This window comes from Drosophila santomea, chromosome 3L, assembly GCF_016746245.2.
Source record: "Drosophila santomea strain STO CAGO 1482 chromosome 3L, Prin_Dsan_1.1, whole genome shotgun sequence".
NCBI lineage: Eukaryota > Metazoa > Arthropoda > Insecta > Diptera > Drosophilidae > Drosophila > Drosophila santomea.
In genome coordinates this window covers 4,658,065-4,685,742 of record NC_053018.2, presented here as the reverse complement: position 1 = coordinate 4,685,742, position 27,678 = coordinate 4,658,065, and the positions used below count along the sequence as shown (strand labels likewise).

General features: G+C 43.9%; 8 protein-coding genes across 8 annotated transcripts; 2 read left to right on the top strand and 6 right to left on the bottom strand.

Annotated features, from left to right (window-relative positions):
* Window positions 1-83: 83 nt before the first annotated feature.
* Window positions 84-2,942, top strand: LOC120447773 (protein prune homolog 2). Its single transcript, XM_039629325.2, has 4 exons — window positions 84-417; window positions 482-1,699; window positions 1,760-1,870; window positions 1,933-2,942. Exons 1-4 carry the CDS (start codon window positions 413-415, stop codon window positions 2,051-2,053), a joined length of 1,455 nt encoding a protein of 484 aa, XP_039485259.1. The 5' UTR covers window positions 84-412; the 3' UTR covers window positions 2,054-2,942.
* Window positions 2,939-6,978, bottom strand: LOC120447775. Its single transcript, XM_039629328.1, is given in 15 exon segments — window positions 2,939-3,058; window positions 3,114-3,366; window positions 3,422-3,576; window positions 3,634-3,905; window positions 3,957-4,409; window positions 4,467-4,552; window positions 4,648-5,021; window positions 5,085-5,174; window positions 5,229-5,391; window positions 5,458-5,612; window positions 5,670-5,944; window positions 5,998-6,384; window positions 6,441-6,515; window positions 6,569-6,636; window positions 6,694-6,978. Coding segments are annotated over 15 exon segments (2,985 nt in total). The 5' UTR covers window positions 6,780-6,978; the 3' UTR covers window positions 2,939-2,965.
* On the bottom strand, window positions 6,976-16,684 carry LOC120447774 (gustatory receptor for sugar taste 64d). The gene is made up of 5 exons (XM_039629327.1): window positions 16,600-16,684; window positions 16,358-16,552; window positions 15,664-16,300; window positions 7,152-7,404; window positions 6,976-7,095 (listed from the first exon to the last, which is right to left on the bottom strand). The coding sequence occupies exons 1-5, from the start codon at window positions 16,682-16,684 to the stop codon at window positions 6,976-6,978; spliced, it is 1,290 nt and encodes a 429-aa protein (XP_039485261.1).
* A 76-nt stretch (window positions 16,685-16,760) lies between these two features.
* On the bottom strand, window positions 16,761-18,347 carry LOC120447633 (gustatory receptor for sugar taste 64c). The gene is made up of 5 exons (XM_039629136.1): window positions 18,290-18,347; window positions 18,042-18,236; window positions 17,350-17,986; window positions 17,010-17,262; window positions 16,761-16,937 (listed from the first exon to the last, which is right to left on the bottom strand). The coding sequence occupies exons 1-5, from the start codon at window positions 18,345-18,347 to the stop codon at window positions 16,821-16,823; spliced, it is 1,260 nt and encodes a 419-aa protein (XP_039485070.1). The 3' UTR covers window positions 16,761-16,820.
* Window positions 18,348-18,371: 24 nt separating this feature from the next.
* On the bottom strand, window positions 18,372-20,119 carry LOC120448578 (gustatory receptor for sugar taste 64b). The gene is made up of 7 exons (XM_039630648.1): window positions 20,080-20,119; window positions 19,631-20,020; window positions 19,415-19,575; window positions 19,080-19,357; window positions 18,854-19,019; window positions 18,705-18,794; window positions 18,372-18,643 (listed from the first exon to the last, which is right to left on the bottom strand). Exons 1-7 carry the CDS (start codon window positions 20,117-20,119, stop codon window positions 18,548-18,550), a joined length of 1,221 nt encoding a protein of 406 aa, XP_039486582.1. The 3' UTR covers window positions 18,372-18,547.
* Window positions 20,120-20,175: 56 nt separating this feature from the next.
* Window positions 20,176-23,444, bottom strand: LOC120448878 (gustatory receptor for sugar taste 64a). Its single transcript, XM_039631093.1, has 8 exons — window positions 23,226-23,444; window positions 21,853-22,317; window positions 21,607-21,798; window positions 21,351-21,545; window positions 21,130-21,296; window positions 20,800-21,077; window positions 20,490-20,742; window positions 20,176-20,415 (listed from the first exon to the last, which is right to left on the bottom strand). The coding sequence occupies exons 2-8, from the start codon at window positions 22,046-22,048 to the stop codon at window positions 20,326-20,328; spliced, it is 1,371 nt and encodes a 456-aa protein (XP_039487027.1). The 5' UTR covers window positions 22,049-22,317; window positions 23,226-23,444; the 3' UTR covers window positions 20,176-20,325.
* Window positions 23,445-23,653: 209 nt separating this feature from the next.
* Window positions 23,654-26,007, top strand: LOC120448877 (FGGY carbohydrate kinase domain-containing protein). Its single transcript, XM_039631092.2, has 5 exons — window positions 23,654-23,974; window positions 24,294-25,310; window positions 25,370-25,444; window positions 25,504-25,722; window positions 25,784-26,007. The coding sequence occupies exons 1-5, from the start codon at window positions 23,789-23,791 to the stop codon at window positions 25,934-25,936; spliced, it is 1,650 nt and encodes a 549-aa protein (XP_039487026.1). The 5' UTR covers window positions 23,654-23,788; the 3' UTR covers window positions 25,937-26,007.
* Window positions 25,937-27,580, bottom strand: LOC120448880 (mitochondrial E3 ubiquitin protein ligase 1). The gene is made up of 4 exons (XM_039631094.1): window positions 27,422-27,580; window positions 26,777-27,360; window positions 26,507-26,714; window positions 25,937-26,179 (listed from the first exon to the last, which is right to left on the bottom strand). The coding sequence occupies exons 1-4, from the start codon at window positions 27,524-27,526 to the stop codon at window positions 26,060-26,062; spliced, it is 1,017 nt and encodes a 338-aa protein (XP_039487028.1). The 5' UTR covers window positions 27,527-27,580; the 3' UTR covers window positions 25,937-26,059.
* Window positions 27,581-27,678: the final 98 nt, after the last annotated feature.

The window sequence follows — 27,678 nt, the reverse complement described above, 5'->3', positions numbered from 1 at the left end:
GTTGGCGTAATATTTTACATTTGTGTACCCAAGTATTTTGTTAAGTAACTTAAAATATTAATAAATTTGTTTAACAATTGTTTAAAAATTTTAAAGATAAATGGCTGGAAGTGAAAATGTCTTCATCATTAAAATTGTTTCTAAAATTTAAAAACTGCGACTGGCCTGCCAGATCTCCATGGAAAACCCACGTTTCGCAACACTACCACCCACACACACATTCGCGAACATCTGGTAACCTCGCTGCTGGAGCCCTCTCGAAATTTTGTTTACTGGCATTTAAATATCAGCGAATTTTGGCCAAAAAGTCTGACTTATGCACCCAGCACTGATGCCCGGAGCGACTAGATGAGTGTCTAGATGAGCGCGCCCTTGAAATTTCGCACTAGCCACACAAATTATACTGGAAACTATGAGGTAAGTGGGTCTTTGCACGAAAACAAAAAGGCGACTGACTAAGATATGACTAATCGATTTGCAGTTTGCACTACGCGGAATCGGAATCTTCGCAGTCAGAGAGCAAAATGGACATCTCGGAGACGCCGACGGACTCAACGGGCGTCTCGCCGCTGGCGGATGATGTTGTGCCCACCGCGCCGGAGAAGAATATCCTGGAATTGGAGCAGACCAAGCAGGATCACGATAAGAAGGACCTGGAGTTCAAGACGACCTCCACGCTGGACAACAGAATACTGCGTCCGGAGCTGCTGCCCTTGGAGGCAATGCCACAACGACACAACACCATCGAGCGCACCCTGGCCAACAGCCATCCACTGATGTCGCCAACCAACACGGACTCAGACTCGGAGCCGTTTCAGCTGAAGAAGCAAGAGAAACAGACGCCGAGGAGCAACTTTCCGGACGTAGTGCCCACCACGGAGACGGTGCAGGTGAAAAACAACCTGAATCAATCTCGGAACAAGCCGCAGGACGCCAAGGTTAGCTTGCTAAGGGCCAACAGTCCGGATATCCTGAGCAGCGAGTCAGATGCGGATGTGTCGCAGTACCTGGCCGCTGTGGAGTCCAACTTTCAGTCCGTTTCCCTGATGCCCAATGGCAATGGCAAGAAATCCAAGCGAACGACTACTCTCCCTGGTGGCGAGGACATATCTAGCCTGGATTCGATCTCCAATCACAGCTTCGACGATGACGAGGACATTGAGCACAATTTGGCCTCTTTAAGTCCATCGAGCTCGCTGATTGATGGCTTAGACGGGGAGGATGACGACGACGATTGCGAGGGTCCAGAACTGCTGCCCGATCACGACGACGACTTGGAACTGGACCTGGAGTTCGGTTTGGCCACCACGCCCACGCCAAATGCTCCGGCATCGGCCACGGCTGCCTCAACTCTGCCGCAGTATACGGCTGCTGAAGAGCGACGTGATTCGCGGAATTGGCAAAAGATCACTTTACCGGATGGACGCACACGGGAGATCGACATGCGGGTCATAGAGCCTTACAAACGTGTGCTATCCCATGGCGGTTATCTCAAATCTGGCGGCCAGAACGCTATAGTCATCTTTTGCGCCTGTCACCTGCCGGATAGGTCCAGGGCTGACTACAGCTATGTGATGGACAATTTGTTTCTCTACGTGGTCAAGACCCTGGAACAGTTGGTCACTGATGACTATGTGCTGATCTATCTGCATGGCGGCTCCAATAGGCGGAACGTTCCGCCTTTTCCCTGGCTCAAACGGTAAGTTGTTCGACTTGGTTTTTAAGAGGTTTCTAATGCTGCGTTATGCTAATGATGCAGGTGTTATCAGCTGCTTGATCGCCGACTTCGCAAAAGCCTGAAGCACATGTATTTGGTGCACCCGACATTCTGGATAAAATCGCTGGTCTGGATGGCGCGGCCTTTTGTGAGGTGAGTAATAATTATCATTGTTAAATTTAGATATTATGTAAATACTGATTTATCGATTGTAGCACAAAGTTTTGGCGCAAGCTGGTCTACGTAAAGTCCCTGGAGGAACTGGGCATGCACGTGGTCGTGGAGAAGGCGGCCATTCCGGAAAAGGTCAAGCAATACGACGCCAAGCGGCACTGAGGCCCTGCGATGCCCCAGACTTGTTAAACGCAAAACGCTAATGCAAACTTAACGCATTCATGCCACACTCGCTACTCGAGCCTCTGCATTCCCCATCTTCAATAAGAACTGAGGCAAACCCTCCAAACCGGTCGTTTGCGCTCTCTCGCTATGCTTTAATTTAAGATCTCAATCTTTGTGATACTTTATTTTTGCCTTCTCTCAGCCAACTCGAAATCCCCCCTGCATTTTTCTGTGTGAGCGTGAAGGCGTTCAGCAAAACATCGAACAAGTTTTTGTAGTTCTTTATTGGCAGTCGTAGAAATCGTATTAGACACAGACTCATATGTGTTAGGATCCTATATATACACCCACATACATAATGATATCATGTAGTTATCGTGTAGCTTCCGCTTCATATATTTTATAATGGAACATACATATGCAACCAGAAACCACCAACCTTCCGTACATGTTACCTTTCCTTTGTAGTGGCAAACAGAGAAAACACGAAGTTGGAACAGAAGCAACACACTAAAACTGAACCTAAACATAAGTAATTGAAAATCTTTAGCTGAATTTTGCATCTTATATCGCATATTGTATATTCCAAGCGTTCCAAGCACGACACTTTCGCTGACACATGAGAGACCCCATGCCAGTGGACAGTAGGTGCCCCATTTATCTCATCCACCATCAGAGTTAGCAGATTAGCCTGTAAGTGAACTAGCGACCATTCCTTGTGAAATCTACACACGGACACACGTAGAATCTCTCTAGTGGATAATGAGACGTACAATTAGGCAATGTAACCGATTGATATTAAGAGCGACATTTTGTTGGTTTCCTTTTACCGCTTTAAACAAACAATAATAATAAAGTGCAAGATGATTTTTTATTTATTATGCAATAACACTTGTGATAATCGTCCTCCTATGAGTAGTAACTCTGATCGCAGTCCCACAGGTCGTTGTCCTCGTGAAATTGGATGAGCACAAGTTCATAGGTGACGATGGTTCCAGCAACCTAAATGGATATAGTATTAAACTTTATCAATAGATTCACATTTTTATAGCCTTACGCTTAGCACCAACTTTCTTGTGAGGTGGAAAAACTTCATGCCACTGAGGGTCACCTCATCGCTTATTACCTCCTCCGTAAATCTCTTCACCTCCGGGCACCAGGACTCCTTGGGCACGCAACGTAGGTATCTCAAAGTCAGCCTGGATTCGTCATGCACACTCGAGGAGTACAGTGAAACCGCCAGAGTGCGACCAATCAGGAAGATGAGCGAGAAGTAGAAGTACACAGCATGGGCCACCGAAGGCATAGTGCTATGAAGGTATGAATAAACTAATGAACTGAATGTTATTAGGTTTAACTACTCACTTCAAACTCCGCAGCAACTGAACGCAAATGAAATACAAATTGTTGGAGAAGGACACCATTGTTATTAGTGATATGGCATCGTCCATTTTGTCGCATAATATACATATATTCCTGTATTGAATACGACGCTCTGACCAGTAAGTGGGTGACATGTTCTGCAAGAAATTATTGCTTCTCAGTCATTTGCTGGGTTTCAATTTACATTTCCTTACCATTCCTTTGAAATTTCGCAAATCATCGTTGAGCTGGCGAAACTTCGCGGCCAGTCCAATGCTCACAATCATCACGAACATGTCCATGTAGTTCCATATGAAGGTGGAGTACACGTTCTGGAATTTGCCCCACAAGGCCAGAGCTGTGGTGTAGCTGGCCACATAGAAGATCTCGTCGTTGGTGCGCAGAAAGTAATTCTGAATGGGATCGGCGGTGCGGTTGCAGAAAGAGGCGTAGTTTATAGCCGATACCATGCTCAGGATATGTTCCGCTGTCGTGGCATTATGGGTTTCATTAGTATATAGTATAGTATATTACTTACCAAAGGATAGCATCATGCCCAGCAGCATAACCATCGAAATGGTGTGACCCATCTTCCGCTTGCTCAACTGCGTCTTATATTGCGGCAGACCCTTCTCCACCGTGTGCCAATACATCATCAACTGGGGCCACTGCCTGGCCAGATTAAGAGACACTATCAAGACCAGCAGGACAGAGCCCCGGAATATGATGGGCTTAATACTGTTGAAACTAATCGGATTGTTTAACACCTTAAACAATGACAGTCCAAAGTTGGCCAAGCTCGAGGCGATGAAGAGCAGACTGAAACAGGTGCGTATGTTGCGCCAGGAGAAGCTCAGATCGGAAGGATGTTTTCCCGTCACTCCCTTGACTGGCATCATGGCGAAGAACTCCGCCACCAGGAGCACTCTGCCCACCGCCTGGTGGAAGCTTCCATCGCTGAGGAATGCCTCCCTGTCGCCATGGGACAGCTCTATTTGAACTAGGATTATCACTTATTACTTATAATATTAGTTTAATCACTACTTACTGGGCAAACTATTCCTTATCTCGTACTCATTCTCAACCTGATTTTTGTAGGTGTCACAGCTTTCCTGAAATGCCTTCTTTCGGGCACTAAAATATAGTTATAGTTTTATACCAAGAATAAATAATGTTCAGGTATTTCAAGTTCGCCTCTAGGACCTTTATTTTAAGATACCAAATCCCACCTCTCGTGAACCAAATCCAGTTTCCTAACCAGTGATGGCCTGGTCACCCTCTTCTTCAGCCGGCGCCACTTGCTCTCCAGCTTCGGAAGGATCTTCATTCTAGGACCTGCTGATTCCACTCGCAGTGGCAAACTGCTTCGAAGGATTAGCCAAGCCAACTGAATCGCCACATTGTGGGGTGCCCAATGACTATTAGAAACACCTGTTGTTTTGCACTTATCTATAATTAAGGAACAGCAACAACAAAGTATATATTTTGCGGACTTAACCCCCTGCCACTCCCACAAAATTCAGGTTTCGAAACAGCCGGCCACCTTTTCCTCGCCATTGAACTGCAGCAAAATGAGTTCGTAGGTCACAATTGTGCCGGCCACCTACGGATATAGTATAGTCCTATAATTGGATATTTTGCCACTACTTTTTTTTGGTAAACAAACCGAAATGACAACGCCGCGTGTCAGACGAAAGAACTTCATGCCTGTCAGAGCCACATTGTCCATTTGAACCTCCTCCGAAAAGCGCTTTAGCTGCAAAATTTTGAGGTATTATACAAGTTTCTGGTATAAGGAAATAGTTACAACCTCATCGCACCAATATTCCCGAGGTACCAAGCGAAAGATGACTAGAGGTCGCTTGGACTCATCGTTTATACTGGAACTATACAGGGACAAGATGAGGGTGCGACCGAGTAGATAGACCAGTGAGAACCAAAAGTACAGGGCGTGCAGCATAGACGGCTTTGCCCTAGAAATATAAAGATAAAAAACTGATTATCAAATAAATGTTAAAAAATGAGATTAAACAGCGCACTGCATGCTCTTGAGGATTTTCCCGCAGATGAAGTACAGATTGTTACTGAAGCAGAGTAAGGTAATGGTGGACAGGGCATCGTCCACTTCCTCGCACAGCTTGCAAAGGTTCCGGAAGTTAATCCTGCACTGCATCCAATAGTCGACAGTGGTGGGCTAAACACGGCATAACTTAAATTCATCGAAGTTATATTTTGAGAAGAGAATTCCTACCAATCTAGCCTCTTTCATCATGTAGTCGTTAAGCTGGCGAAAACGAGCAGTCAAAGCCACGCTAACAGCCATCACAAAGATGTCGTTGAAGTTCCAGGCGAAAGTGCTCAGTACATTGATTACCTTGCCCACGATGCCCAGGAATCGGGTGTAGTCCACGAAGTAGAACACCGAGGAGAAGTTCAAGTAGAGGAAACTGTCTAAAGTACGATGTGGCCATCGGGGACAGGAGTTGACATAGTAGCCCATGGACAACATGCTCATAATGTGCTCCACTTGAAAAGTAACCAGTAAGTTAAGTAGATAGTAAAACAAAATCATTGCTTACCCAGAGAACAAGTGGTGGCCACGATGGTGATCATGTTGATGTGCTGGCCCAGAGATCTGCGCTCCCTGGGCAACTTCAGAGGTGGTAACTTGGCCTCCACCAACTGCCAGGACTGAGCCACTTCTGGCCACTTTCTGGCCAGCTGGAAAAACGACAATGAGATGAGGAATATGGACAAGTAGAAGACCAACGTCTCCACCGAATCGAAATTAAACGACACACTCGTCACGTAGGCCACCATATATCCGGAGCTAATCCCAAAGCACAGGATGGTCACCAGGGCGTAATAGGTTCGCATGCTAAACCAGGTGAAGGTCAGATCCTCGGCGAACTTGGAGCTCACTTTTCGAACTGGCATCAAAGCAAATATCTGTGCGATTATGAGCACTGGAAAAAACTTGTTAGAGAAGTTGAGGAAAATTTAATAAGCTTAGAAACATTACCGGGCTTGATGGCTTCCTGAAAAGATCCACTGTATTTATAATCCTCCTGTCGGAACCGCAGAAGCCAAGCTTTTACTTAGGAGTTAAATAAATAATAATTATTAAGAAAAACAGATAGAAAAACTTACTCAAAGAAAGCTTAAACTGCTTGGTAGATTTCGAGACGACTCTGTATTTAATGGTTCCCAAGGTGGTGCTGGTAATCATAAGCAATCCGATTAAAATGAAAACAAACTCAACCGGATCCACCTACTCGCTGCCCACGCGCGATCTTCGCCAGAACTTGATGCGAGCTATGCACCTGCGCCGCTTGGCAGGATCCCCAGTGGTTCTGGCCATGTTCCGTGCTCGACTGACAACTAATCCTCCGCAGACAAATGGCAAACCCGCAAATTTCCACTCTTTAGTGCTAATTGTTGGCCCCATGCCAATTGTGCGCTTATCTGTGCATAATCTTGTGCAAATGCGAAGTAAACAGCTCTCGACGGACTTATGTATGTAGTATATATTAATGAAAATGAAGTGCTTAGAGGGGCTAAGAGAAAAAAATGCTCATGGAGGAGCCAGCTCCGCGACTGCAAATACTTTTCTGCACCACGGCACCTTCCATTTGCCGGAAGAGCACCAGTTCGTAGCCCATCAAAGCACCAGCCATCTAAAAGGAAAAGGATTTCTAAGAATATCTGAAGATATCTCTGTTTTAGTACCCACAGCAAAGATGAGCCTGCGGGTTACGAAGAAGTATCCCATTCCGCTGAGTGCAAAGGTTTCATTGCGAAGCATTTCGCTTAGGCGCTCCAGATCATCGCACCAAGGACTCGAACGAACCTCGTACAGGGTATTCGATATATCCTTGACCTCCTGCGGAATCGAGGAAGCGGCCAGCATCATGTTCATCAAGCGGCTGATCACGTAGAGCAAACAGAACCAGAAGTACAGCTCATCCATGAAGCCTCCTTTGACTCTATATTTTAGGTGAAATTATTTTGAATTTATGATATAAGTTAATAATTACAGTTATCGATTTGATTTTGAAGATCGCAAGCGACCGTTTATTGCAATTTATCATTTGAAACTAAATCTAGCGTACAAAATGTTTCCCTAAGTCCCTAGCAATCAAGTGAAGTCGTCGGCAGCGGCGCAGCAGGCGTCGGCCGCGGCGCAGCGCAGAAGTGTCGATGTCGCGCTTAACCGTTCGTTGGCGTTGATGGCAGCGGAGACTATGTGGAACCACAAGATGTTAGAGAATCAATTGCAGGGCAATAACTCCTCCCCTCTTAATTGACGCTTGTCCTCGAGCGGTCATCATAAGGATGGGATGTTTTTGAGTCGCATCGTTGGTGGGGTGATTCGTGGTAGTTTGGGCACAGCATTAATGGTTTGAATGCCAGGTGTTGATTGTTGCGTGCGTTCGAGGTTTGTGCAACTCGGATGTGTTCTGCATTGACAACTTGATTGCTTCTATTAAAATTCTGGTTTTTACTAAATTACTAATGAATTTATATCTACATATTTTTAGACCATTGGAACCTTTGCAGAAGGCATTGATTCCGTACATTTCGTCTTTAATTGGTAAATTTTATTATTATTCAAATTAAATTATTATTTATTTATTATTATTAGTTTCCTTTACTGATCATGTTTTAAAATATAAGAAATAAGGAATTAACTGATTCAATATGGAGATTTCAATGGCATTCAAATTGTAGTTCCGTTGTGTAAAGCGAGAACGTGTGAAAGTTTTAACATTTATTTGACCGTCAAGGCAGAAATCGGTATATTGTTTTCAAGTAGGCTACTGGTCTCATTCAATTTAAACTCGCTCCGCAGAAACGCATTCACAACGCAATCTCTTCTTTCACGAGCCCAATCTAATTCTGCAAACCTATGGCCAACTCGTCTGTCAAAGTCGAATCGTTTCAAATTTAATTCTCGTGGTTACGTTAATCAGTACGTTTAATGTTTCTATGTTCTACTTGTCTATCGATGTGGCCACAGTAATTATTCTGAAGCAATCATGATCTTATGTTACTTTTATGTACTAATTTCCCTGATTCTGTTAATATTGTGGTACTTCGGTCTTCCTTAACTAGTTCCTTCCTAAATCTACTTGATAACTTAGAACCTAATCTTGTATTAACCCTAACGAAAATTTCTTGCCCTTTGATATAGGTCTTTATGGGCTTTCTTGTCCGGTTGTGGTATTCTATGTCGGTTTCCTGTTTTTGCCTAAGTCGGTCTATATTGTCCAGTCTAGCTTGTTCATATTTTTCTGGAGCTACGGTAGCTATCCTGCCGAAGAACACCTCTAGAGGTCGTTTTTTTGTGACAGAATGGACAGTGTAGTTATATTCATAGATGGCCCTATCGAGAAGTTCCTCGAAGCCCCTATGTGTTCCATCTCCTTTCAAACATCTCATTATTTCAGAGAGTGTGGAGTGAAATCTTTCTATCTGTCCATTTACTGTACTCTTATACGGAGGTGCTTTGTAGAGCTCAATACCCAGCTGGTCTGTCAACATGAATTTGATAGAGGCTGAGTTGAGGGACTTTTCATTGTCCATTACTATTAATTTAGGCACTCCATAATAAAACACGATATCTCTTAGGGCTTTCCTAATGTCTTCTACAGCTTTGGATTTGATAACTCTTCCCATGGCCAGTTTGGAAAATTTATCAATCGCCGTGAGCACCAGATGTCGTTCTGTCGAGTAGATGTCAATATGAATAATTTGTCCGGGGTATTCTGGCAAGGGAGTTTGTCTTATTTCTGGATGCGTGGGATGTCTGTCATATTTAGCAGTCTTACACACCAAACACTGATTCACGATAGCCGAAACTTTTTTCCTCATTTTAGGAAAGTATACTCTTTCGGACAACTGAGCTTTATTTTCCACAGCATTTCTGTGTGCTCTGTTATGTGTCCTAAGTATTTCTTCCTCTTGTTCGGCTTCGTTAACAAGGTCTTTGACTTTGCTTTGGCAGAATCTAATCTTGAAACCCTGAAAATGGATGGGGTAGAGAATTTGAATTTTCCCCATTACATCCTCGGATGTGAAAATTCCATTAATCACGGATGGGTTAAGATATTCTTTCAAATCTGACAAGAGACTATCGGGTGTGAACAAGTTGCGATCTACTAAATGCCTTTGAAATGTCGGGAATGGAATGCTAAATGAGTAGTTCTCTGACTCGGACTCCCTGAAGAAAATTTGATTCTTGAATGCGTTTATCGGGGCTTCAACGCTAGGTATCAGCCCATGGCTCGAACTGTCAGAGCTGTGCATTGTTGAGGCTACTGTGTTAATTTGTTCGACTGTCGGTCCTCTGGACAGAGCGTCGGCTACAGTATTTTCTCTGCCTGGCTTGTAGAAAATTTCGTAGTCATATTCCTCAAGGTATGCTTTCCATCTCTTAATCCTCGCATTTCCATTCCAACTACTGAGAGAATGGGTCAAAGGCTGATGGTCAGTAAAGATTTTCACCTTTGCTTTACCGTAAAGGTAAATTTTTAGTTTTTTTAGAGCCCAGATAATGGCTAACATTTCCTTCTCATTCGTGGCATAATTTTCTTCCGCCTTCGAGAGTGTTCTCGATAAAAATGAGATGGGTCTGTTCTCTTGTGAAAGAACAGCACCTACTGCGAAATTGGAAGCATCCGTTGTTAGGTGAAATTCTTTCTTAAAGTCCGGGTAGTGGAGTATTACGTCTGGAGAAACCAAGCTGCTCTTCAATTTCTTGAAGGCTTCTATTGCTTCGCGATTAAGGGAGACGGATTTTTTTGACGATAATGTCCTGGAAATTCGACCATCCTCCCCTCTCAAAAGCGAGCTAAGTGGTTTTGCTAACTTAGCGTAGTTAGGAATAAATCGCCTGTAATATCCGGATAATCCCAAGAATGATCTCAGTTCTTTGAGTGTCCTTGGAATTGGAAAGTCTGAGATTGCCTGTACCTTGGTTGGGCTGGTTTCAATGCCCTTGTCGGACACGACGAAGCCTAGGAACTCCACTTTTCTCTTCATGAACTCGCATTTATCCAACTGACATTTCATGTTGGCTTGCTGAAGAGTTCTGAAAATAGTGTCAAGGTTCTGGTAATGTGTTTCATCATCTTTACTAAAGATGATGATGTCGTCAATATAAATGAAACATATCTTACCGATATGTTCGTGAAGAATATCGTCCAGTGCGCGCTGGAAAATTGACGGTGCATTTTTCAGACCGAATGGGAGTCGTGTAAACTCATATTTTCCATTATTGATGGAGAAGGCGGTCTTTTCGATATCAGATTCCTTTAAAAGAATCTGATGAAACCCACTTTTCAGATCGAGCACTGAGAAAATCTTGTTGTCTCCCAATTGGGCCAACACTTCATTAATGTCAGGGATAGGGTATCTGTCCGCTACCGTTACCATGTTAAGTTTTCGATAGTCAATTACCACCCTGTATTTTTTCTTGCCAGAGGAGTCGCGTTTTTTTGGTACAATCCACACTGGTGAATTGTAAGGTGACCTTGAGGGTCGAATGATTCCATCGTGTAAAAGTTCGGAAATTTGTTTGTGTACCTCGTCTTTAAGAGACATTGGGTACTGATAGAATTTTGAGTATATTGGCGTATCCGATATAGTTCGGATTGCTGCCCTTACACTTGTTGTGTAGGTTAGTTTTTGATTCGGGTCTGCGAAGAGACCTGGATACGAATCAATTATTTTATTCAATATCATTCTCTGTTCCACCTCTAAGTGTTTTATTCTCGGACTAATTGTGCTAACAGCCTCGAACTGTTTTTCTTTGAGAACAACTCTTTTCCCGTTTTCCAGTGTCATGGTTAGGTTCTTCAAATCAATTTGCGCTCCCATTCCCTTCATTGTGTCTTTGCCAAGTATGGCGTCAAAAGTCTTCAGCGTTGGTAACAAAAAAAATTTTATTTCGAAATCGAAAAGGCTTGCTCTTTTGTAATGCGATATTTTTACATCACCGCCTGGAGTATCAGCTATGTAAGGCTTGTTATTTGGTATCGCGTTCGTCACCAAATTGGGCTGGATGTAATTTTTATTAGAGCCTGTGTCAATCAACACCCTTAAAACAAAGACATTAGAATAACAAGATGCGTAACGCCATACGATTTTTTTGCACACGATTTTTTCGTGGTGGCTTTTCAAGTGGCTCCAGGCTCTCTCGAAATTTTGTTCAAAAGCCAGTGAGCGGAGAGCTCTAGAGCCAGCAGCTCTCTTGTACGCATACAGCGACAGCTGACCACTGTATTGGTGCACACGTATGCACATGCATTGTAAAAATGACAAAATATGCCCTTCATTTTAGAAGTTCTTAGACTTTAAATCTATATTATTTTTTATAAATTGCCACCACTTAAAAACTCTAGTTTTGCATTGCCTTAACATAACAATTATTTAAATTCAACATAGAAATAATAATAGCACAATCTATGTACCTAATAATGCATAATAATTTTCAAATATGATTTTATATTAGAATAGTTTTCATTAGAGTATTCAGCGTGCGACGTGTGAAAAATATAAGACGTCAATGATTCTTCGGTGCTTATGTCCGCACTTCGTGCATCAATGAAATCAATTTTCCAATAAAGAGTTTCCATATTTTTATTTATTTTATAATTAATATTTTAGTTTATGAATTATTTTTATGAAATATTTTAAATGTAATTCCTTTTTTTTTTTAAATTCTTTGTTTTAAATTACAGTAGTCTTAATAATTTACTTTATATACATTTTAATTATTTACTATAGATATTTTGTCAAATTACTAGTATAAAAATTACCAATTTTCAGTATTTAAAATGCAAATAAGATTCACTTAAATTTTATTTTATTTTGATATTTTTAAAAGAGCGCGCAATTATGGGTGGTAAGAAATGCTCTACGAGTAACGGGTATAAAAAACTTCTTTCAAACCATAAGAGTTACGAATCGAAATTGACCAAAACATTAATCAAATTTGTTTCTTAGATCAAAATTGATTTCGTCCCTAAAATCGTCTTCTAGCATAAGCACGCACACATGCACACGATCTCCTTTATTGTTTTTACTCATACAAGCAAGACAATTCTATTTTTAGATTTTAACGCTCACGATTTTAGGCGAGCGAAAAGAGAGCAATTTTGGTCGTCACCAAAAAAGTGGCTGCATAGTGCAAAACCAATGTATGGCCGTTACGCATCTTATTATTATAATGTCTTTGCTTAAAACCTTTCCACTCCCCACTCTACATTCGAAGTATGGTAGTGAGGAGTCTTCTACTCTAAAAAATGCAACACGTGGTCTCGTTGTTCGCTGTCCAAATTGTCTATTTGTCCATCACAGTATTCATTTAGTGTGCCGTTTATATTGTTCTGGGTTTCATAATCTTGCATCGACCGTTGATAGCCTGTCATGCTTGAACTGGACCCAGTTACTTCAATACTTGGCTGTCTCATGTTCACTGTTTGGATGTTGTAGTTCTTTTGTCGTTTGTTTATGTCCGAGTGTGGTCTATTCATATAATTAATGTTTCGCGTCTGTACACTGCCGTCCACGTCCATTGGTTCTGGTCTTGGTTGTGGTTTGGTCGCAAAGGGACGGGGTGGGGCATTATATTGTTGCCATTGCTGTTGATAGTTTTGTCGGGGTGGAATGAACGGTGCATTACCGAAGTTAGACACGTGTTGCCTTGGCGCCGGGAATGGCTGGCCTAAATATTGTGGAGGTCTCCTCATGGGATGTCGTGGAGGGACCGGTGGAGGCTGTCGATGGCCAAAGGCATTCGACGGCTGAAAATTGCGGGGTGCCGGAATGGGTTTTTCGTTTCCTCTGAAACTCGACTGTTGACCCTTATTCGCCGCATGGTTTGACCTGAAAGTTTGATTTTCAAGTTTAAGGCAATAATGTAAAGCTGAGGGGAGATCAGCTGGCTCTTTTATTGCCAAAAGGCGAGGTAAATCCCCTCGAAGGCCTCTGATAAAAGTATCCAGAGCTTTTTCTCTGTACATTTTTGTAACAAAGTGCTCGGATTCTCGGCTCATTTGCATGCAGCCGACTTTATTTAGAATAAGCGACAGATTTTTGTAGACGTCTTGGTGGAAGTCTTCCACCGACTGCTGGTGGCCTTGAACCAAAGTTGACATTTGGTATTCCAAGGTAGTTATGTCCCGTTTATCTGCGTAATGCAGAGTGAGACATCTCGACATGGCCTTCCAGTCCAGCGGAATGCTGTAGGACTCGAGTGCCACATCAGCACTTCCAACAATTTTATTTCTTATGGTATGAAGTATACCATAATATTTTGGAGTACCCACAAATGGGGTATAAGTCTCCATGATTCTATCAACGCTCTTTTTCCAAGACCCGAATTCTGCTGGATTTCCAGAGAATTCCCTGATCGATTTTACGATATCAGGCACCCTGTCAAAGTCCGCTAAATTATTTCTGTATTCGGGCTCGACGACCTGGTCGCTCACGTCAGTAAAGTCAAGAGTATTGTTGTTCATTTGTTTTATCAATCCAGGTAAAACTTGGGCCACCGTTTGGCCAATTAATGCTGTCAACTGTTCGACACTCATGTCTACGCGATGCTGTTCAGGCAGGTCGTGTCTTTCTGAGGGCACCGGTCTTTCGTTTGAACTAAAAGCTGATGGTCTTATTATATTATTAGGATTTGCCATACTGATTTTTAATTCGGACAACACCTGCACAAAACAAGCCTAAACCAATTTGAACTTAACAAAAGTTGTGGGCAGAAAATATGGAATGCGTGTGTATGTGTTTGCTTATTTATCTTTTGTTTTTGTTTTTTTATTTTTTATTTTTATATTTTTTTTTATTTTTGCATGCAATAAATTTTAGCTCACCGCGGTTATTTTGCTTTGAGAACAGTGTACCAGAAAGGAACAGTAAATAGGAAAATTTTCCTTTCAGAAGATCTCTAGGAACTGGGTTGAAAATATAGTATTAATAATAATATCAATAATAATAATAAAATAATAATAATAATATAATAATAATAATGTAATAATAATAATATAATAATAATAATATAATAATAATAATATAATACTAATAATATAATAATAAAAATATAATAATAATAATAATATTATAATAATAATATAATAATAATAATATACTTAAATTTTTTTTTTTTTTTTTTTTTGGTATACTTATGTTTTATTATGGGTGGATGCCTGAATTTCAAATTGCTGATGTTTTTTCCAGTGTACTTTCCAGGTTCTTGTAGTCTCTCTGCCTCCTCTTCGGTTGTTTCAGCTTCAGCTTCTTCGTCGTCAACGTGTTCTTATTCCTGTTCTTTTTGGCGGGCTGCTGCTGCTGCTACGGCTGTGCTGTTGTTGTTCTTTTTTTTTTCCTTCTTGTCTGCACTTTGGTTCACGCAGCCGTTCTCTGCCGTTCGTCGTCTTTACCTCTGCCGTTACGTTTTGGGTTGCACTGTTAACTGTTATCCGTGTTGCTCTTCTGTAGTTCCGTTATTCTCGGCGTTCTACTTCTACTTTTCCTTCTCCTTTTCGATGAAATTGCTGTTCTTCGTTTTGCATTTATTTAACATAGAATTGTTGCGGTCACTCCTCCTGGCTGGGTGAATGTTGTCCTTTTTGCCTGGGCTACTGGGGAATCCACGTCAGCACTCCAAAGAAGGTTTTCTGCGGGCTGGCCTGACAGAAACTGTGATCCACCAATGGGCAATGCTATGCCGATAAGTATTTTCCTCTTCCGGAAAATCTGTTTTTTTCTCAAACAATTTTATTTTATAGCCGACCGTGAATTTTGTTTGTTAATAACTCGCGGGAGTTTCTTCGGCACAATTTAACCAACGAATATTTTTTAGCAAAATTTTGATTTTGCTCCGCGACTTAGAATTTTGTCTTTCGTTCGCGTTTATTCGCTGGTCCCTGTTCGGGCGCCAGTTAATAATTACAGTTATCGATTTGATTTTGAAGATCGCAAGCGACCGTTTATTGCAATTTATCATTTGAAACTAAATCTAGCGTACAAAATGTTTCCCTAAGTCCCTAGCAATCAAGTGAAGTCGTCGGCAGCGGCGCAGCAGGCGTCGGCCGCGGCGCAGCGCAGAAGTGTCGATGTCGCGCTTAACCGTTCGTTGGCGTTGATGGCAGCGGAGACTATGTGGAACCACAAGATGTTAGAGAATCAATTGCAGGGCAATAACTTATATATAAAAGCGTTTTAGAACTCACTGAAAACTGTGGTAGACTTGGACGCAAATAAAGTACATGTTGTGGGCGCAGCAGACCAGAATCAATCCAGACAACTCCTTGTCGTAGAGCTTCAGCAGATTGTCCAGATCCAAGAAGTCAGAGCGCACTTCCTGCCAGAACTCTTTGGCCATGGGTTTTTCCAGATTCTGGCGAATACGCCAGTGCAGTTGTTGAAAACGAATCTTCAAGCCTCGACACATGAGAAACAGGAATATATCGCCAAAGTTCCACACAAAAGTCATGGCCATGGTGTTCCATTCTATGAAGAACACCATCCAGGCATGGTAATCAACCACCGAGAATACCTCCTGGCGCTCCCGCAGAAAGTAGTTCTCCACGAATCCCACTATCAGATTGCAATCCCGAATCTGCACATAGTTACTCCAAGCCGCACTTCCCACATAGGTCAGGTGTTCACATAGAGCACACACTAGAAGGATTAATGCCCAACGCCTTAGAACTCGACTGAAATTGAGTCCTTCTTGGCTCGCATAGCAGGGTTTCAGAAAGATACGCTCACATAGCGCGGTCTCCCGGATGATGTGGGGCCATTGACGGGCCAGTTTTATGAAGGATCCGAAACAAAATATGCAAATCACACTAAAACTTAAAGAACCTGCGGAAAATAAATTGCAGGAAAGGATAGCAAACTACTTTCCTAGATAGATCTTACCTATGGTATACAGCTGAAGTCCGTCGTTCAGCACAATCTTAGTTGAGAGCATAAAGTCAACGATGACGAATGTGAATGCCACCACGAAAACCAGAATGAAGGGGGAAAACCAGCGAAAGCGAACATTTTCCGGCTTGCCAGTGGGTTTTATCCCGGAAAGCGGAAATACGCCGAAAATCCGGGCTACGATGAGCACTGGAAGGGCCAGGTAAGAGATCTGGAGAACGGAGAACCCAACTCACCATTGCCAAGGGTATAATGCAGGGTATTCTCCTGCACTGACCGCTCCATTTGAAGTCCATGGACAGACAAATGGCTCTTCAGCATGGACGTGATAATTGAGACACTTGCGACCAAACATTTCAGACACGCATTGTATTCATAGATATCATCGGACAGGTGATTGATTAGGTGCGATTAAAGAACACAGTAGGTGCACATGAATGCATATTTGAAACTAGAACTAGGAGAATATGCTCTTGGAGGAGCCAACGCCGCCCTCGCAGAAGCTCTTTTGCACCTCGGATCCAGCCATTTGGTTAATGAGCACCAGTTCATAGACCATCAGAGTAGCAGCCATCTATCCAAAGTTATCCAAAGTATTAAGTTGCTTAAAATGCAGTAAAATGTGTTATTGTACTGGCCAACTTACTGCAAATATTAAACGTCTGGTCAGCAGAAAGTATCCCTTGCCACTGAGTGCGAAATGGTCGGATAGAAAAATCTCATTCAGTCGCTTGAGCTCCACGCACCAAAACTCAGTGGGTATTTCATACAGGGTGTAGGATATCTCCTTCGCCTCTTGGGGAATAGAGGATGCGGCGAACATCATGTTTAGTACGCGAATGATGACATACGACAAGCAAAACCAGAAATATAACTCATCCGCATAGTTGCCTCTGGATCTGAAGCAATACAATGGTTAAGAATGTATACCATAGGTATTCAAAATAAAATTTAATTAAATCAATCATTAAATCCAATCAACTCACTGAAAGCTGTGATAAATCTGCACACAAACAAAGTACATGTTGTGTGCACAGGACAGAACTATTAAGCCGGACAGTTCCTTGTCGTAGATGCCCAGCAGATCACTGAGGTCCAGGAGATCACAGCGAATCCTCTGCCAGAACTCATTCGGCATTTGCTGCCTCACATGCTGCCGGATGCGCCAGTGCATCTGCTGGAACCGCATCTGCATGCCGCGGCAGATGAGTATCAGAAAGATATCCACAAAGTTCCACACGAACGTCATCGACAGGGTGGTCCACTCGATGAAGGGTATCCACCAGGAGGTGAAGTGCATGATCAGGAACAGCTGCTGCCGCTCCCGCTGAAAGTAGTTCTGCCAAAAGTTCGCATCCAGCTTGCACTCCACGATGGCCAGGTGATTGTTGTACAGCGCACTGCCCACATAGGTGGAGTGCTCACACAGAGCGGCCACCAGCATGCAGACTCCCCAGAGGCGAAGGCGACTGGAGTAGCCACGTCCATGGCTGCAGTCGTACGCCGGCTCCAGGAAGATCTGCTCGCACTCCGCCGTGCGACGGATGATGTATGGCCAGCGACGGGATAGCAGCAGGAAGACCCCAAAGCAGAAGATGCAAATCACGCTGAAACTGAGAGATCCTGGATCAGGAAAGGATTGCTGGTCAATAAGCTATGGAAAATATAGTGAGCTCACCTATGGTATAGATTTTCAGACCATAATCGAACACCACTTTCGAGGATAGGGCGCAGTCCACGATGGAGAAAACAAACAGGATGAGAGCAGCAAGCAGGGACAAGGATATCCAGCGGAAGCGCACCTTCTCCGGTCGAGAACTCGGCCAGACCCCCGCAACAGGCAGGACTCCAAAGAACTGGGCTATAACCAGAACTGAACCATAACCGAGTTACTAAACTACAAGCCCTAATCCTTAACCCACTCACCCGGGCCGATGGCGTGCTGAAGCGTGTTTTTGGTGCCACTTTGACCCGACTGCTGCATGGCTTGGCTGTTGGGTAGCAAATGGAAAAGAGGTCCTTCAGGTCGTAAGGACTAAGGACACGCCACAAACAAGGGGCGTTTGCCGAACTATTTGCAGATTAGGATCTCGCGAATGTGGTTTTGGTGCGGTTGCATTGGGGGGTGACACTTATGACTAAATGTGTTCTTGAAATGGAGATTCGAGTGCTAAATTCCAGGATCTAATATTCCCTGCAGTATTGAGTCTTTTGCCTGATGGAACCTTGGTTAATAACGTCCGATATCATGAGCTCATAGGTGATAATTGTGGTGCCCATCTAGATTGGTGTGCAACATGGTCAGCAACATGAATTGTACTATTTTATTGGACTATCTTACGGCCAGGACGAGTGAGCGGGTGAGGTAGAAGAATCCGCAGCCGGACAGAGCTGTCGTATCATTTCCCAACTGCTCACTAAAGCGCTGAACCTGCGAATAAACTTATATCCTTTTAAGTATACCTTATTATATGTAAATGATACTTCTACCTCTATGGACCAAGCTCTGGAGGGCACATCCCGCAAGGCTGTGACAATCTTGCGTTCGTAGTCGTTGATGGAAGAGGCCACGAAAATAGTTAGCAAGGTGCGAACCACGGCGAATCCTAGGGAGTACCAAAAAGCCAGCATCACCAGGAAGTCCACTCCTATATTTCTGTAATCGAATTATACAATATTATTGATTTAAACGGTGTAAATAGGTAACTGCACTCACTTGAAGCTGTTGAACAGTTGAAAGCAAATGAAGGACATGTTGTTGCCAAAGGCCAGGAGCACCAGTGGCCCTATTGCAGCATCCAGCAGATGCACCAATCGCTTCAATGCCAGATAGTGCTCCCGAACCTCAGTCCAAAACACCGCGGGCATCACTTTCCTATGAACGGCAGCGATTCTCCTGTAGAGCTGATGAAATCTGGCGGCCAAGCCAATGCCAATGCACATGATGAAGCAGTCGGTGAATGAGCGCGGATAGGCAATGGTCTGGTTAACCCACTGAAAAATACTAGTTTAGCTTGAGATACCCCTTAGATACCCTTTAAGGATAACCACCTCTAGGATGGGCAGCATCCAGAAGTGGTAGGGCAGGATCATGTAGAGATGTGGACGCTCCCACTTGTAAATGCTCTCGAAGTAGGTAACATTAATCTTGCACTGCGTGCGCTCCATGTTGCTCAGATGAAATGAGTTGCCCAGCAGCAGACAGTGTTCCACTTAAAAGGTTATTTAACACTTAAATTTAAGTTAATTATTTAAGCAGCTACTAACCCAATGCCGATGACATGACAATGGTGAACACGATGTAGATGCGCCTCTTTATCCGGTACTCGCCGTAAAAGCGATAGGGAACCCGCAGAAATAGCTGCTCCACTCCATGCCAGGTGCGCATAATCCTGGGCCACTGGATGGCCAGTCGCCAGAAGAAGAGGTGCTCCAGAAGGCAGACAATGTACAGCGAAAGCGTGCTGGAGGTGTGAAAGTTGATGGCCACATTGATGACATAGTTGATGACAGCCCCAAATTCGCTGAGGTTTAGAATCACAATGAGAAGGGAGTAGAAAATGCGAGGCGAGCACCAACGAAACCGGATATCCGCCACGTCCAAAGCGCGGACATTGCTAACCGGAAGCAGGCCGTAGATTTGCGTAATAAAGAGCACTACAAAAATATATTTTATACAATATTTAATCAGAAAGTGTATAAAGTGATAGCCACACCTTTCGAGACCGCCCGATGGAAAGTCTCGCCCTGCGGCATGGCCAAACTAGCACTAACTAACTAAGCAACTTGCCAATCTGGCGTGCAAAGTGCCCTCGATATTTCCAAGGGGGGCGTGGCCCTTTTAAACGATTTACCAACTAAGTATTTACAACTAATAGTGGCGCCTGTCACATTCAGCTGACATGACAAATGAGTGGGTTTGGGTAGTGTGTTGATGATGATGTGGTGGCTGTTGTTGTCCATCAGGCGCACAGTGGCTGCAGTCCTTTGCGGCGATTGGGTTCATCGAATTGCAAAAGGACGAGCTCGTAGGTGACAATGGTTCCAGCCATCTATAGTAGAGGAGTATTAGAAGTTCAGAGGTGTGAGCATAAACTGGCATTCTTTATGCATTGGGTGCACTCACTCCAAAGAGCAGGCGTCGGGTGAGGAAGTAGAACTTCTTGCCGGAAAGAGCCACCGTCTGCGTGGTCATCTGGAATATGAGGCGCTCCACCTCCACGCACCAGCTGCGACTGGAAACCCTTCTGAGGACTCCGAGTCCGCGCTTGGACTCATCATTGATGTCCGCTGCCGTGAGGAACACAAAGGCCGTGCGTCCAATGAGATAGAGCAGGGAGTACCAGAAGTACACGTAGTTGATGGGCCAACGCAGTTTGCTAATAATATTAGATATAAATCTATAATGATTTGAAAATATTCTCTTGGTTACCCACTTGAAAACGTTGAGTAGTTGGTAGCACACAAAGTACAGGTTGTTGACACACGAAAGCAGAATGAGACTGGACATGGCGCTGTCCACAAACTCCAGTAGCTCGCACATCTTGACGAAGTGCTCCCTGATTTGGATGAATACGGATTCGCAGACCTCTTCGTGTTCCAATTTGCGAATGCGAGCAGTTATTTGCTCGAATCTGTAGGACAAACCCTTGCTAATCATCATGATGAACAGGTCCATGTAGTTCCACACAATAGTGAACGCTCCGTTGATTAACTAATATGAAGGTTCTTAAAAATATATAAGGAAAAATATATAAGTTACTTGCCAGTACGAGAACAGCGATGATGGGACTGTAAGGCAGCAGTTGAAACACGTAGTCGTAGTTCGTCTGCATGTAGTTACTAAAACTGGGCACCGTAGTTATATTGGCGCACATCTGAATGCGGCGTGTATAGCTTAGAATAGCAGATACCTGGTACAGACCATGCTCACCTAACAGTTAGAAGATAGATAGTTTAGTACATCATGATGAAAATAGAAACTCACCTAAGGACAAGCCAATGATAGCCAAGGCAGCCAATTGCACCCGACGCGAGAGATTCCTTCTGGGTACTTCATACGGTGGCTTGGTAAAAACCATTTCCGTTCTGGTCCAGAACCGCACAACTGCTGGCCATTTTTTGGCCAGGCGAATAAAGACCACATAGGCCGCCAAAACGCAGCCAAAAAACACTAAACCCACTGTGAAAATACAAATACCCATTTTAACTATCAGCTAATAAAGGTAGCTGACCGATCTTACCAAAGTTCTTAGCTGTGATGCCAATTTTGATGAGGTGGGTGAACATGCTCAAAAACATTATGGATGTGGCGGCCATAAAGATGAGGGTAACGAGCATGGGTATGGACTTATAGGCAAATCGAACCCGGCGGGGATTAGATTCCCGAATGCCCACCAGCGGCATTATGCCAACGCATTGGGCCGAAAACATCACTAAATGAGAGAATAATATTTAAATGTTGGTTTAGAATACTTTTCAAATCTTACACTGAAATACAGCTCTATGGAATAGATCCAGACTGGCATAGTTGGGCAACTTTTCGCTGGCCAAGACATTGAATGCCAGGTGGGAATCCTCAACAAACTTCGGTGGTGGAGTTTCCGGTTTGGCCAAACTCTCCACCTGCTTAACGCCATTATCCTTGCTAGGAGTTTTTCGTAAATTCAGAGTGGGTCCTTTCATGACGCTGGTCCTTTTTGCACTGACACGAAATGCGAACTTTCCACATGTCCACGGTTTGTCATGGGCGGAGTTGAGCCCTCCACGATGGATTTGGTTGTACTAGGGTGTCCGTCTGAAGTGCCACTAATTAGGGGCTTTGGACTGAGCTAGTCCGAGTATGTAAACAACAATTATGAGACACTCCAAGGTAAGTGAAATATGTGGGCTCAAACTGGAGCAGCTTATCCATGGATTCGGATGCATCCGGCAGATTGCCATTCGATGAACTGCTGAGATATATATATATATATATATTTTGTTTTAAGCTTAGTATTTAGGTTTTAGTTGGTCCACTTTTAGGCTGAATAATATTTTGTGAATCAATTTTAATACAAATACTTATATTTTGTGTGCTTCCGCAGTAAAATAGCTACGTATCTCCGATGTTAAGCGAGTATTGATAGATATTGCGAGTGAAGTGATACGAGACCAGTTTAGATAACACGTTGCCTATCTATAAATATGCGTTATCAATGTTGCTTTAAAATGTTACACTTCCGATTAGCTTTACAACAGTTAGAACAACCTTGACTTACATTTAAAATGTGATAGCAGAAAACAGTTTACAATACACTGAACTTGAATAGAGTTTTAGAAAGCATAACTATTATCAGGAAGTGCTTCAGGCCTCTCAGTTGTTTTCAACACTTAAGAGACAATTGCTGTTAAGTTTGAATACCTGGTGATCATAAGGGAATAGAGCCGATGGATGGGATCCACTCTGGGGCTTTGGGGGCTTTGGGGCAGTGGCTGAGAGCAGCTCGTGGCGACTGGTTCTGCGACAGGTGTCGGAATAAAATAAAAGCAAAAACATTTGTGTGCTTTTTGTTTGCGCTGATAAACAAGCTGCGCATATGAGCAAGCAAAGCAAAATATTGCTCAAATAATTGTTTGTTCAAAACAATCAGGTGTGCCTTTCATAGTACTAAAAGTTTCCAATTTCTAAACAACAAGGTGTGCGCGCTTCTACTTACAAATTTCGGTATTAAATAATTTAATAAGTTATTTTAAGTTCAAATGCTTTTGAGCTTTATAAGATGCAGCGGAATTATTGTGCACAAGAAATTAAACAACCAAAGATTACAACTAATGGTAAATGTAAAAATGTTTACAAAAAGTGTAAAAGATATAGGCTTACTTAGATTGTGGTTTAAATAAAATCAAATCAAATCAATTTTTATTACCAGAAACAAATGACATGAAACAAAAAATAATCCGGATTTGAGATCTACTAATAAAGCTTAATGAACTGGTACTTGAATTCATTAAAATTAGTTGTGTGTCTGTGAAGTTTGGAAAACCTATAATTAAACTGAAAGTGATATAAAAAATGCTTATCAAAATTGAATTTGCGTAGTATGGGAGGTTATAATCCCACAACCTAATCGAAATCTAAGAATATAAATATCTCACTTATTCTGTGGCACATTAAGATATTTCGTAAAAGTAGCTCGCTCATACATAAGTAATCAAATGAGATCTTTACAAACCGGTACTTGGACTAATTTACACGATTACTGGGTGTTGGGTGTATAAGGTCTCTGGGCATTCGCATATCAGGTTGCTTATCAGTTCGCGTCCGACGCTCGACGACTTCGCTTCGCTTTTGGTCTGGGTTTTGGGTTTTCGCATCGAGCCAATAACATTTATTTGACCGCCAAGGTGATTAGAGGCGTCTGTGACGGAGGCGGCGACTTGGAAATGTCATCCGGACCGTTTTTTGTGGGCGTGGACGTGGGCACGGGCAGTGCGAGGGCTGCCCTGGTGGCCTCCGATGGGCGTGTCCTGGAGCAGTCGGTCCAGACGATCCAAACATGGAACCCAGAGCCGGGCTACTACAACCAGTCATCCGATAATATATGGCAGTCCATCTGCCAGGTGGTGAAGGCAAGTAATGACTTGTGTTTTGAAGAGAAGTATAGATCCTTTCTGGTAACTTAAATAGATTGATCTTGCTCTAAATCATATAATCAAGTAATTGGAATTGGAATTGTTCCTTACTTTAAACAAATCTATTTTGATTGGTAACGATTTGATTTTTTTATACATGGAATATTTGCAATATTAAATCCAAAGATAATATTTTTAAAACTTCAATTTGGCGCCATAAACCCAGTAATGATCTTATATTTGCTCTGTGCGATAACCTCTGTCGTTCGGCGACGTTTCTCGCGAAGATTAGATTAACCCAGTGCCGATTTTACAGAAAGTCATTGGCGGCGTCGATAAGTCAAAAGTCAAGGGCATTGGCTTCGATGCCACCTGCTCCTTGGTGGTTCTGGGTCCCCAGGGATCGCCGCTGACTGTGAGCAAGTCCGGTGAGGCGGAGCAGAACATAATACTCTGGATGGACCATCGTGCCGAGCAGGAAACCCAGGAGATAAATGCCTACAAGAACCCGCTGCTCAAGTATGTGGGTGGTCAGGTTTCGCTGGAAATGGAGGTTCCCAAGTTGCTGTGGCTAAAGAGGAATCTCTCAAAGACCTTTGGCAATATTTGGAGGGTCTTTGACCTGCCCGACTTTCTGACCTGGAGAGCCACTGGTGTGGATACCCGATCACTTTGCTCAGTGGTGTGCAAGTGGAACTACGATGCAGCGAATGGCAGCTGGAGCAAGGAGTTCCTGAAACAGGCCGACTTGGAGGAGTTGACCCAGAATAACTTCGAGAAACTGGGCAGTGATGTCCAGCCTCCTGGCCGAGTAGTGGGCAAAGGACTCACTGCCGCGGCTGCCGGGGAATTGGGCTTAGCCGCCGGCACTGTGGTCAGCACCTCTCTAATCGATGCCCATGCTGGCGCCTTGGGAATGTTTGGCTGCCGCTCGAAGGAGTCCAAGGGTGCCGACGATGTCCAGGGTAAAATGGCGCTGATTGCCGGTACATCCACCTGCCACATGAGCATCACGCGGAAGGCCTGCTTCGCACAAGGTGTTTGGGGTCCCTATCAGGATGCCATCATTCCGGGTTACTTCCTGAACGAGGGCGGTCAGAGCATCGCCGGACACCTCCTGGATCACGTCCTCAAGTCGCATGAATCCTACGCTGAGCTGAAAGCCAAGTTGGGAGAGGATAGGTTTATCTACCAGCATCTTAACAAGTTGCTGCCGGAACTGGCAGCAGCTCGAGGATTAAGCCAGGTGGGTTGTCTCACCCAGGATGTCCATGTCTGGCCGGACTTGCATGGCAATCGGTCGCCCATCGCCGATCCCACGCTGCGAGGAGTGGTAAGTAATATAAATTCTATTTAACCTATTCATTACTGATTGAAAATGATTGCTTTCAGATTACTGGTCTGGATATGACGCGCGGAACTGAATCTCTGGCCATCAAATACTTGGCGTTCGTTCAAGCTCTGGCTGTAAGTTGCATACCTCTCATTTAGTTAGAAACTATGATATTTATTCGATATTATTTCAGTACGGCACACGTCACATTATCGAGAACCTCTATCAGTACGGTAGAGCTCCCTTTCAAACGCTACTTTTCTGCGGCGGATTGGCCAAGAATCCCTTGTACGTACAATGCCATGCGGATATCTGCAATCTGCCCGCTTTGATTCCGGATGAACAGGAAATGGTTCTGGTGGGAGCCGCTGCCTTGGGTGCCGCTGCCTCCGGACACTTTGACAGCTTGGAGGTGAGCTTTAGAATGGCGTTTAATATCTAACTGGTTTATGAACTACTTTTTGTGCTCGCAGAGCGCCTCAAAAGCCATGGGTGGCACTGGCCAGCTGGTGAAGCCGAACCCGGATACCATAGAGTTCCACAATCGCAAGTACAAGGTGTTCCTACAGCTGCTGGAGAACCAACGCCAGTACAGGCGCATTATGCAGGGAGACGATACTAAGTGATTTTATGTTTTCGATGTCAAGACTTTCAATAATTTAAAATAAATGCCGACAATGAGCATTGTAACAAAATATAAGGTTGGCGCACACAGGTACAAGGTGATCTTGTTGGCATTTGGTTGGTTCCTAGGCGATGAAGGCGGCTGCCTTGGAGGCGATGCTACCACGACACACGGGGCAGGTGGCGGAGATTTTCTGGGCGCAGTCCTCGCAGAGACACACATGACCACATGGCAGTAGGATAATCTAGAAGTAAAGACATTCTCATTAAAGGCAGCTATGGTAATCATATTAATATTGCATCACTTCCAATACTTTTACTTAGATCAAGGTTTATGGTCATCGTATTGTAAAAACTTTACTACAATGCGGACGTTTGGTGGTATTATCTTAAGCATTTAAAATTATATTTCCCTTATCTTGGTGGGCGCTTTTTTTACGGTTCTCATTTGATAAACTCATCAAATATCAATTCAAATAGGGAAACTGAGTAAATAATTAAATTAAAAGATAGAGATCACCAGGGCATAGCATTATGTAAACTCGCAGTTCAAATTAAAGGGTTGTATTCACCTCCTTGGGATTGGTGGAGCACACCACGCAGAGTTGATCCTGGGACAGCGTGTGAGGACGACTCCTCGCTCTTCGTTCCCGGCGCTCCGTCTCCAGGCGGTCGCGGATTTTGGCCTCCTCCCGCTCCTGTTTCCGTTTGCGGTAGAACTTTTTGGCAATGAAGGCTACCAGGACGACAGAGATGGTGCTACACACAACCAGCTTGAGTCTAGAATGGATTAGGTAGAAAGTATTAAAAGTATACACACACACAGAAGAAGCACTACCCACATTGTCGTTGCCTTGGCATCTTCGAACCGCTTGATGAGCGTGGACTTGGTGGCAGTGGTCAGGAAGAGGGGTCCCTCATTGGAGGGCTGCATGCGCAGCGTATTGCCATCCAACTCCAGTTCACCTATAGCGGTCAGGAAGCTGCCTTCCCTGAGAACCTCCTCCGTTGTTTGCAATCCCCTCTGGCGAACGCCAGAGAAGAAACCAAACACATGGTCAAAGAGGGACAGATTCGAGGGCTCATAGTTGTCGTAGACCATGTCCACATCCAACACGGCGGCACTCAACGCGTCCACAATCTCCACACCATGGCTCTGGTTACGCAACTCGAAGGGCATCTCATTGGCGGACTCGTGCAGCAATTTGTGGTGCTCCGTCCAGAAGCCGGCGAATCCTCTCGTCACCCTGTGCTCGTGGAGCTTCACAATCTGCAGGACGCCACTCACACTGGGCACCAGGGAGCTGCGCAAAGGCACGCCGATGGGCGTCACAGTGCCCCGGATTACCGCATATGGTATCTTCTTGTCGCGCTGCCGCTCCACCACCGATTTCAGCTCCCCATCGATGTTGTATTGCGGTGCCGCCTGAAAAGCAGCAGCCTCCACTCAATAAACGCGTCCCAGGCAATGCATCACGTATACGCACCTTGAGCACCTGGGCGGTGCGTTTGTAGTGCACGTACTCGCGCGCACACAGACCCAGTATCAATAGATCTACGCCCAGGGCAATGGATTCGTGTAGGAATTCCATATTGTGTTATGCTATGTTATTTACTTTACGCTACAGAAACATATGTTTATTTAGTGTTGCTGTATTTCTAATTCGTTCCTCGTAACGGGTTCAAAATACTAAAATGCCCTGCGGAGCGGAACTGGTTCATTGTAGTATATTCCTTAGGGTGC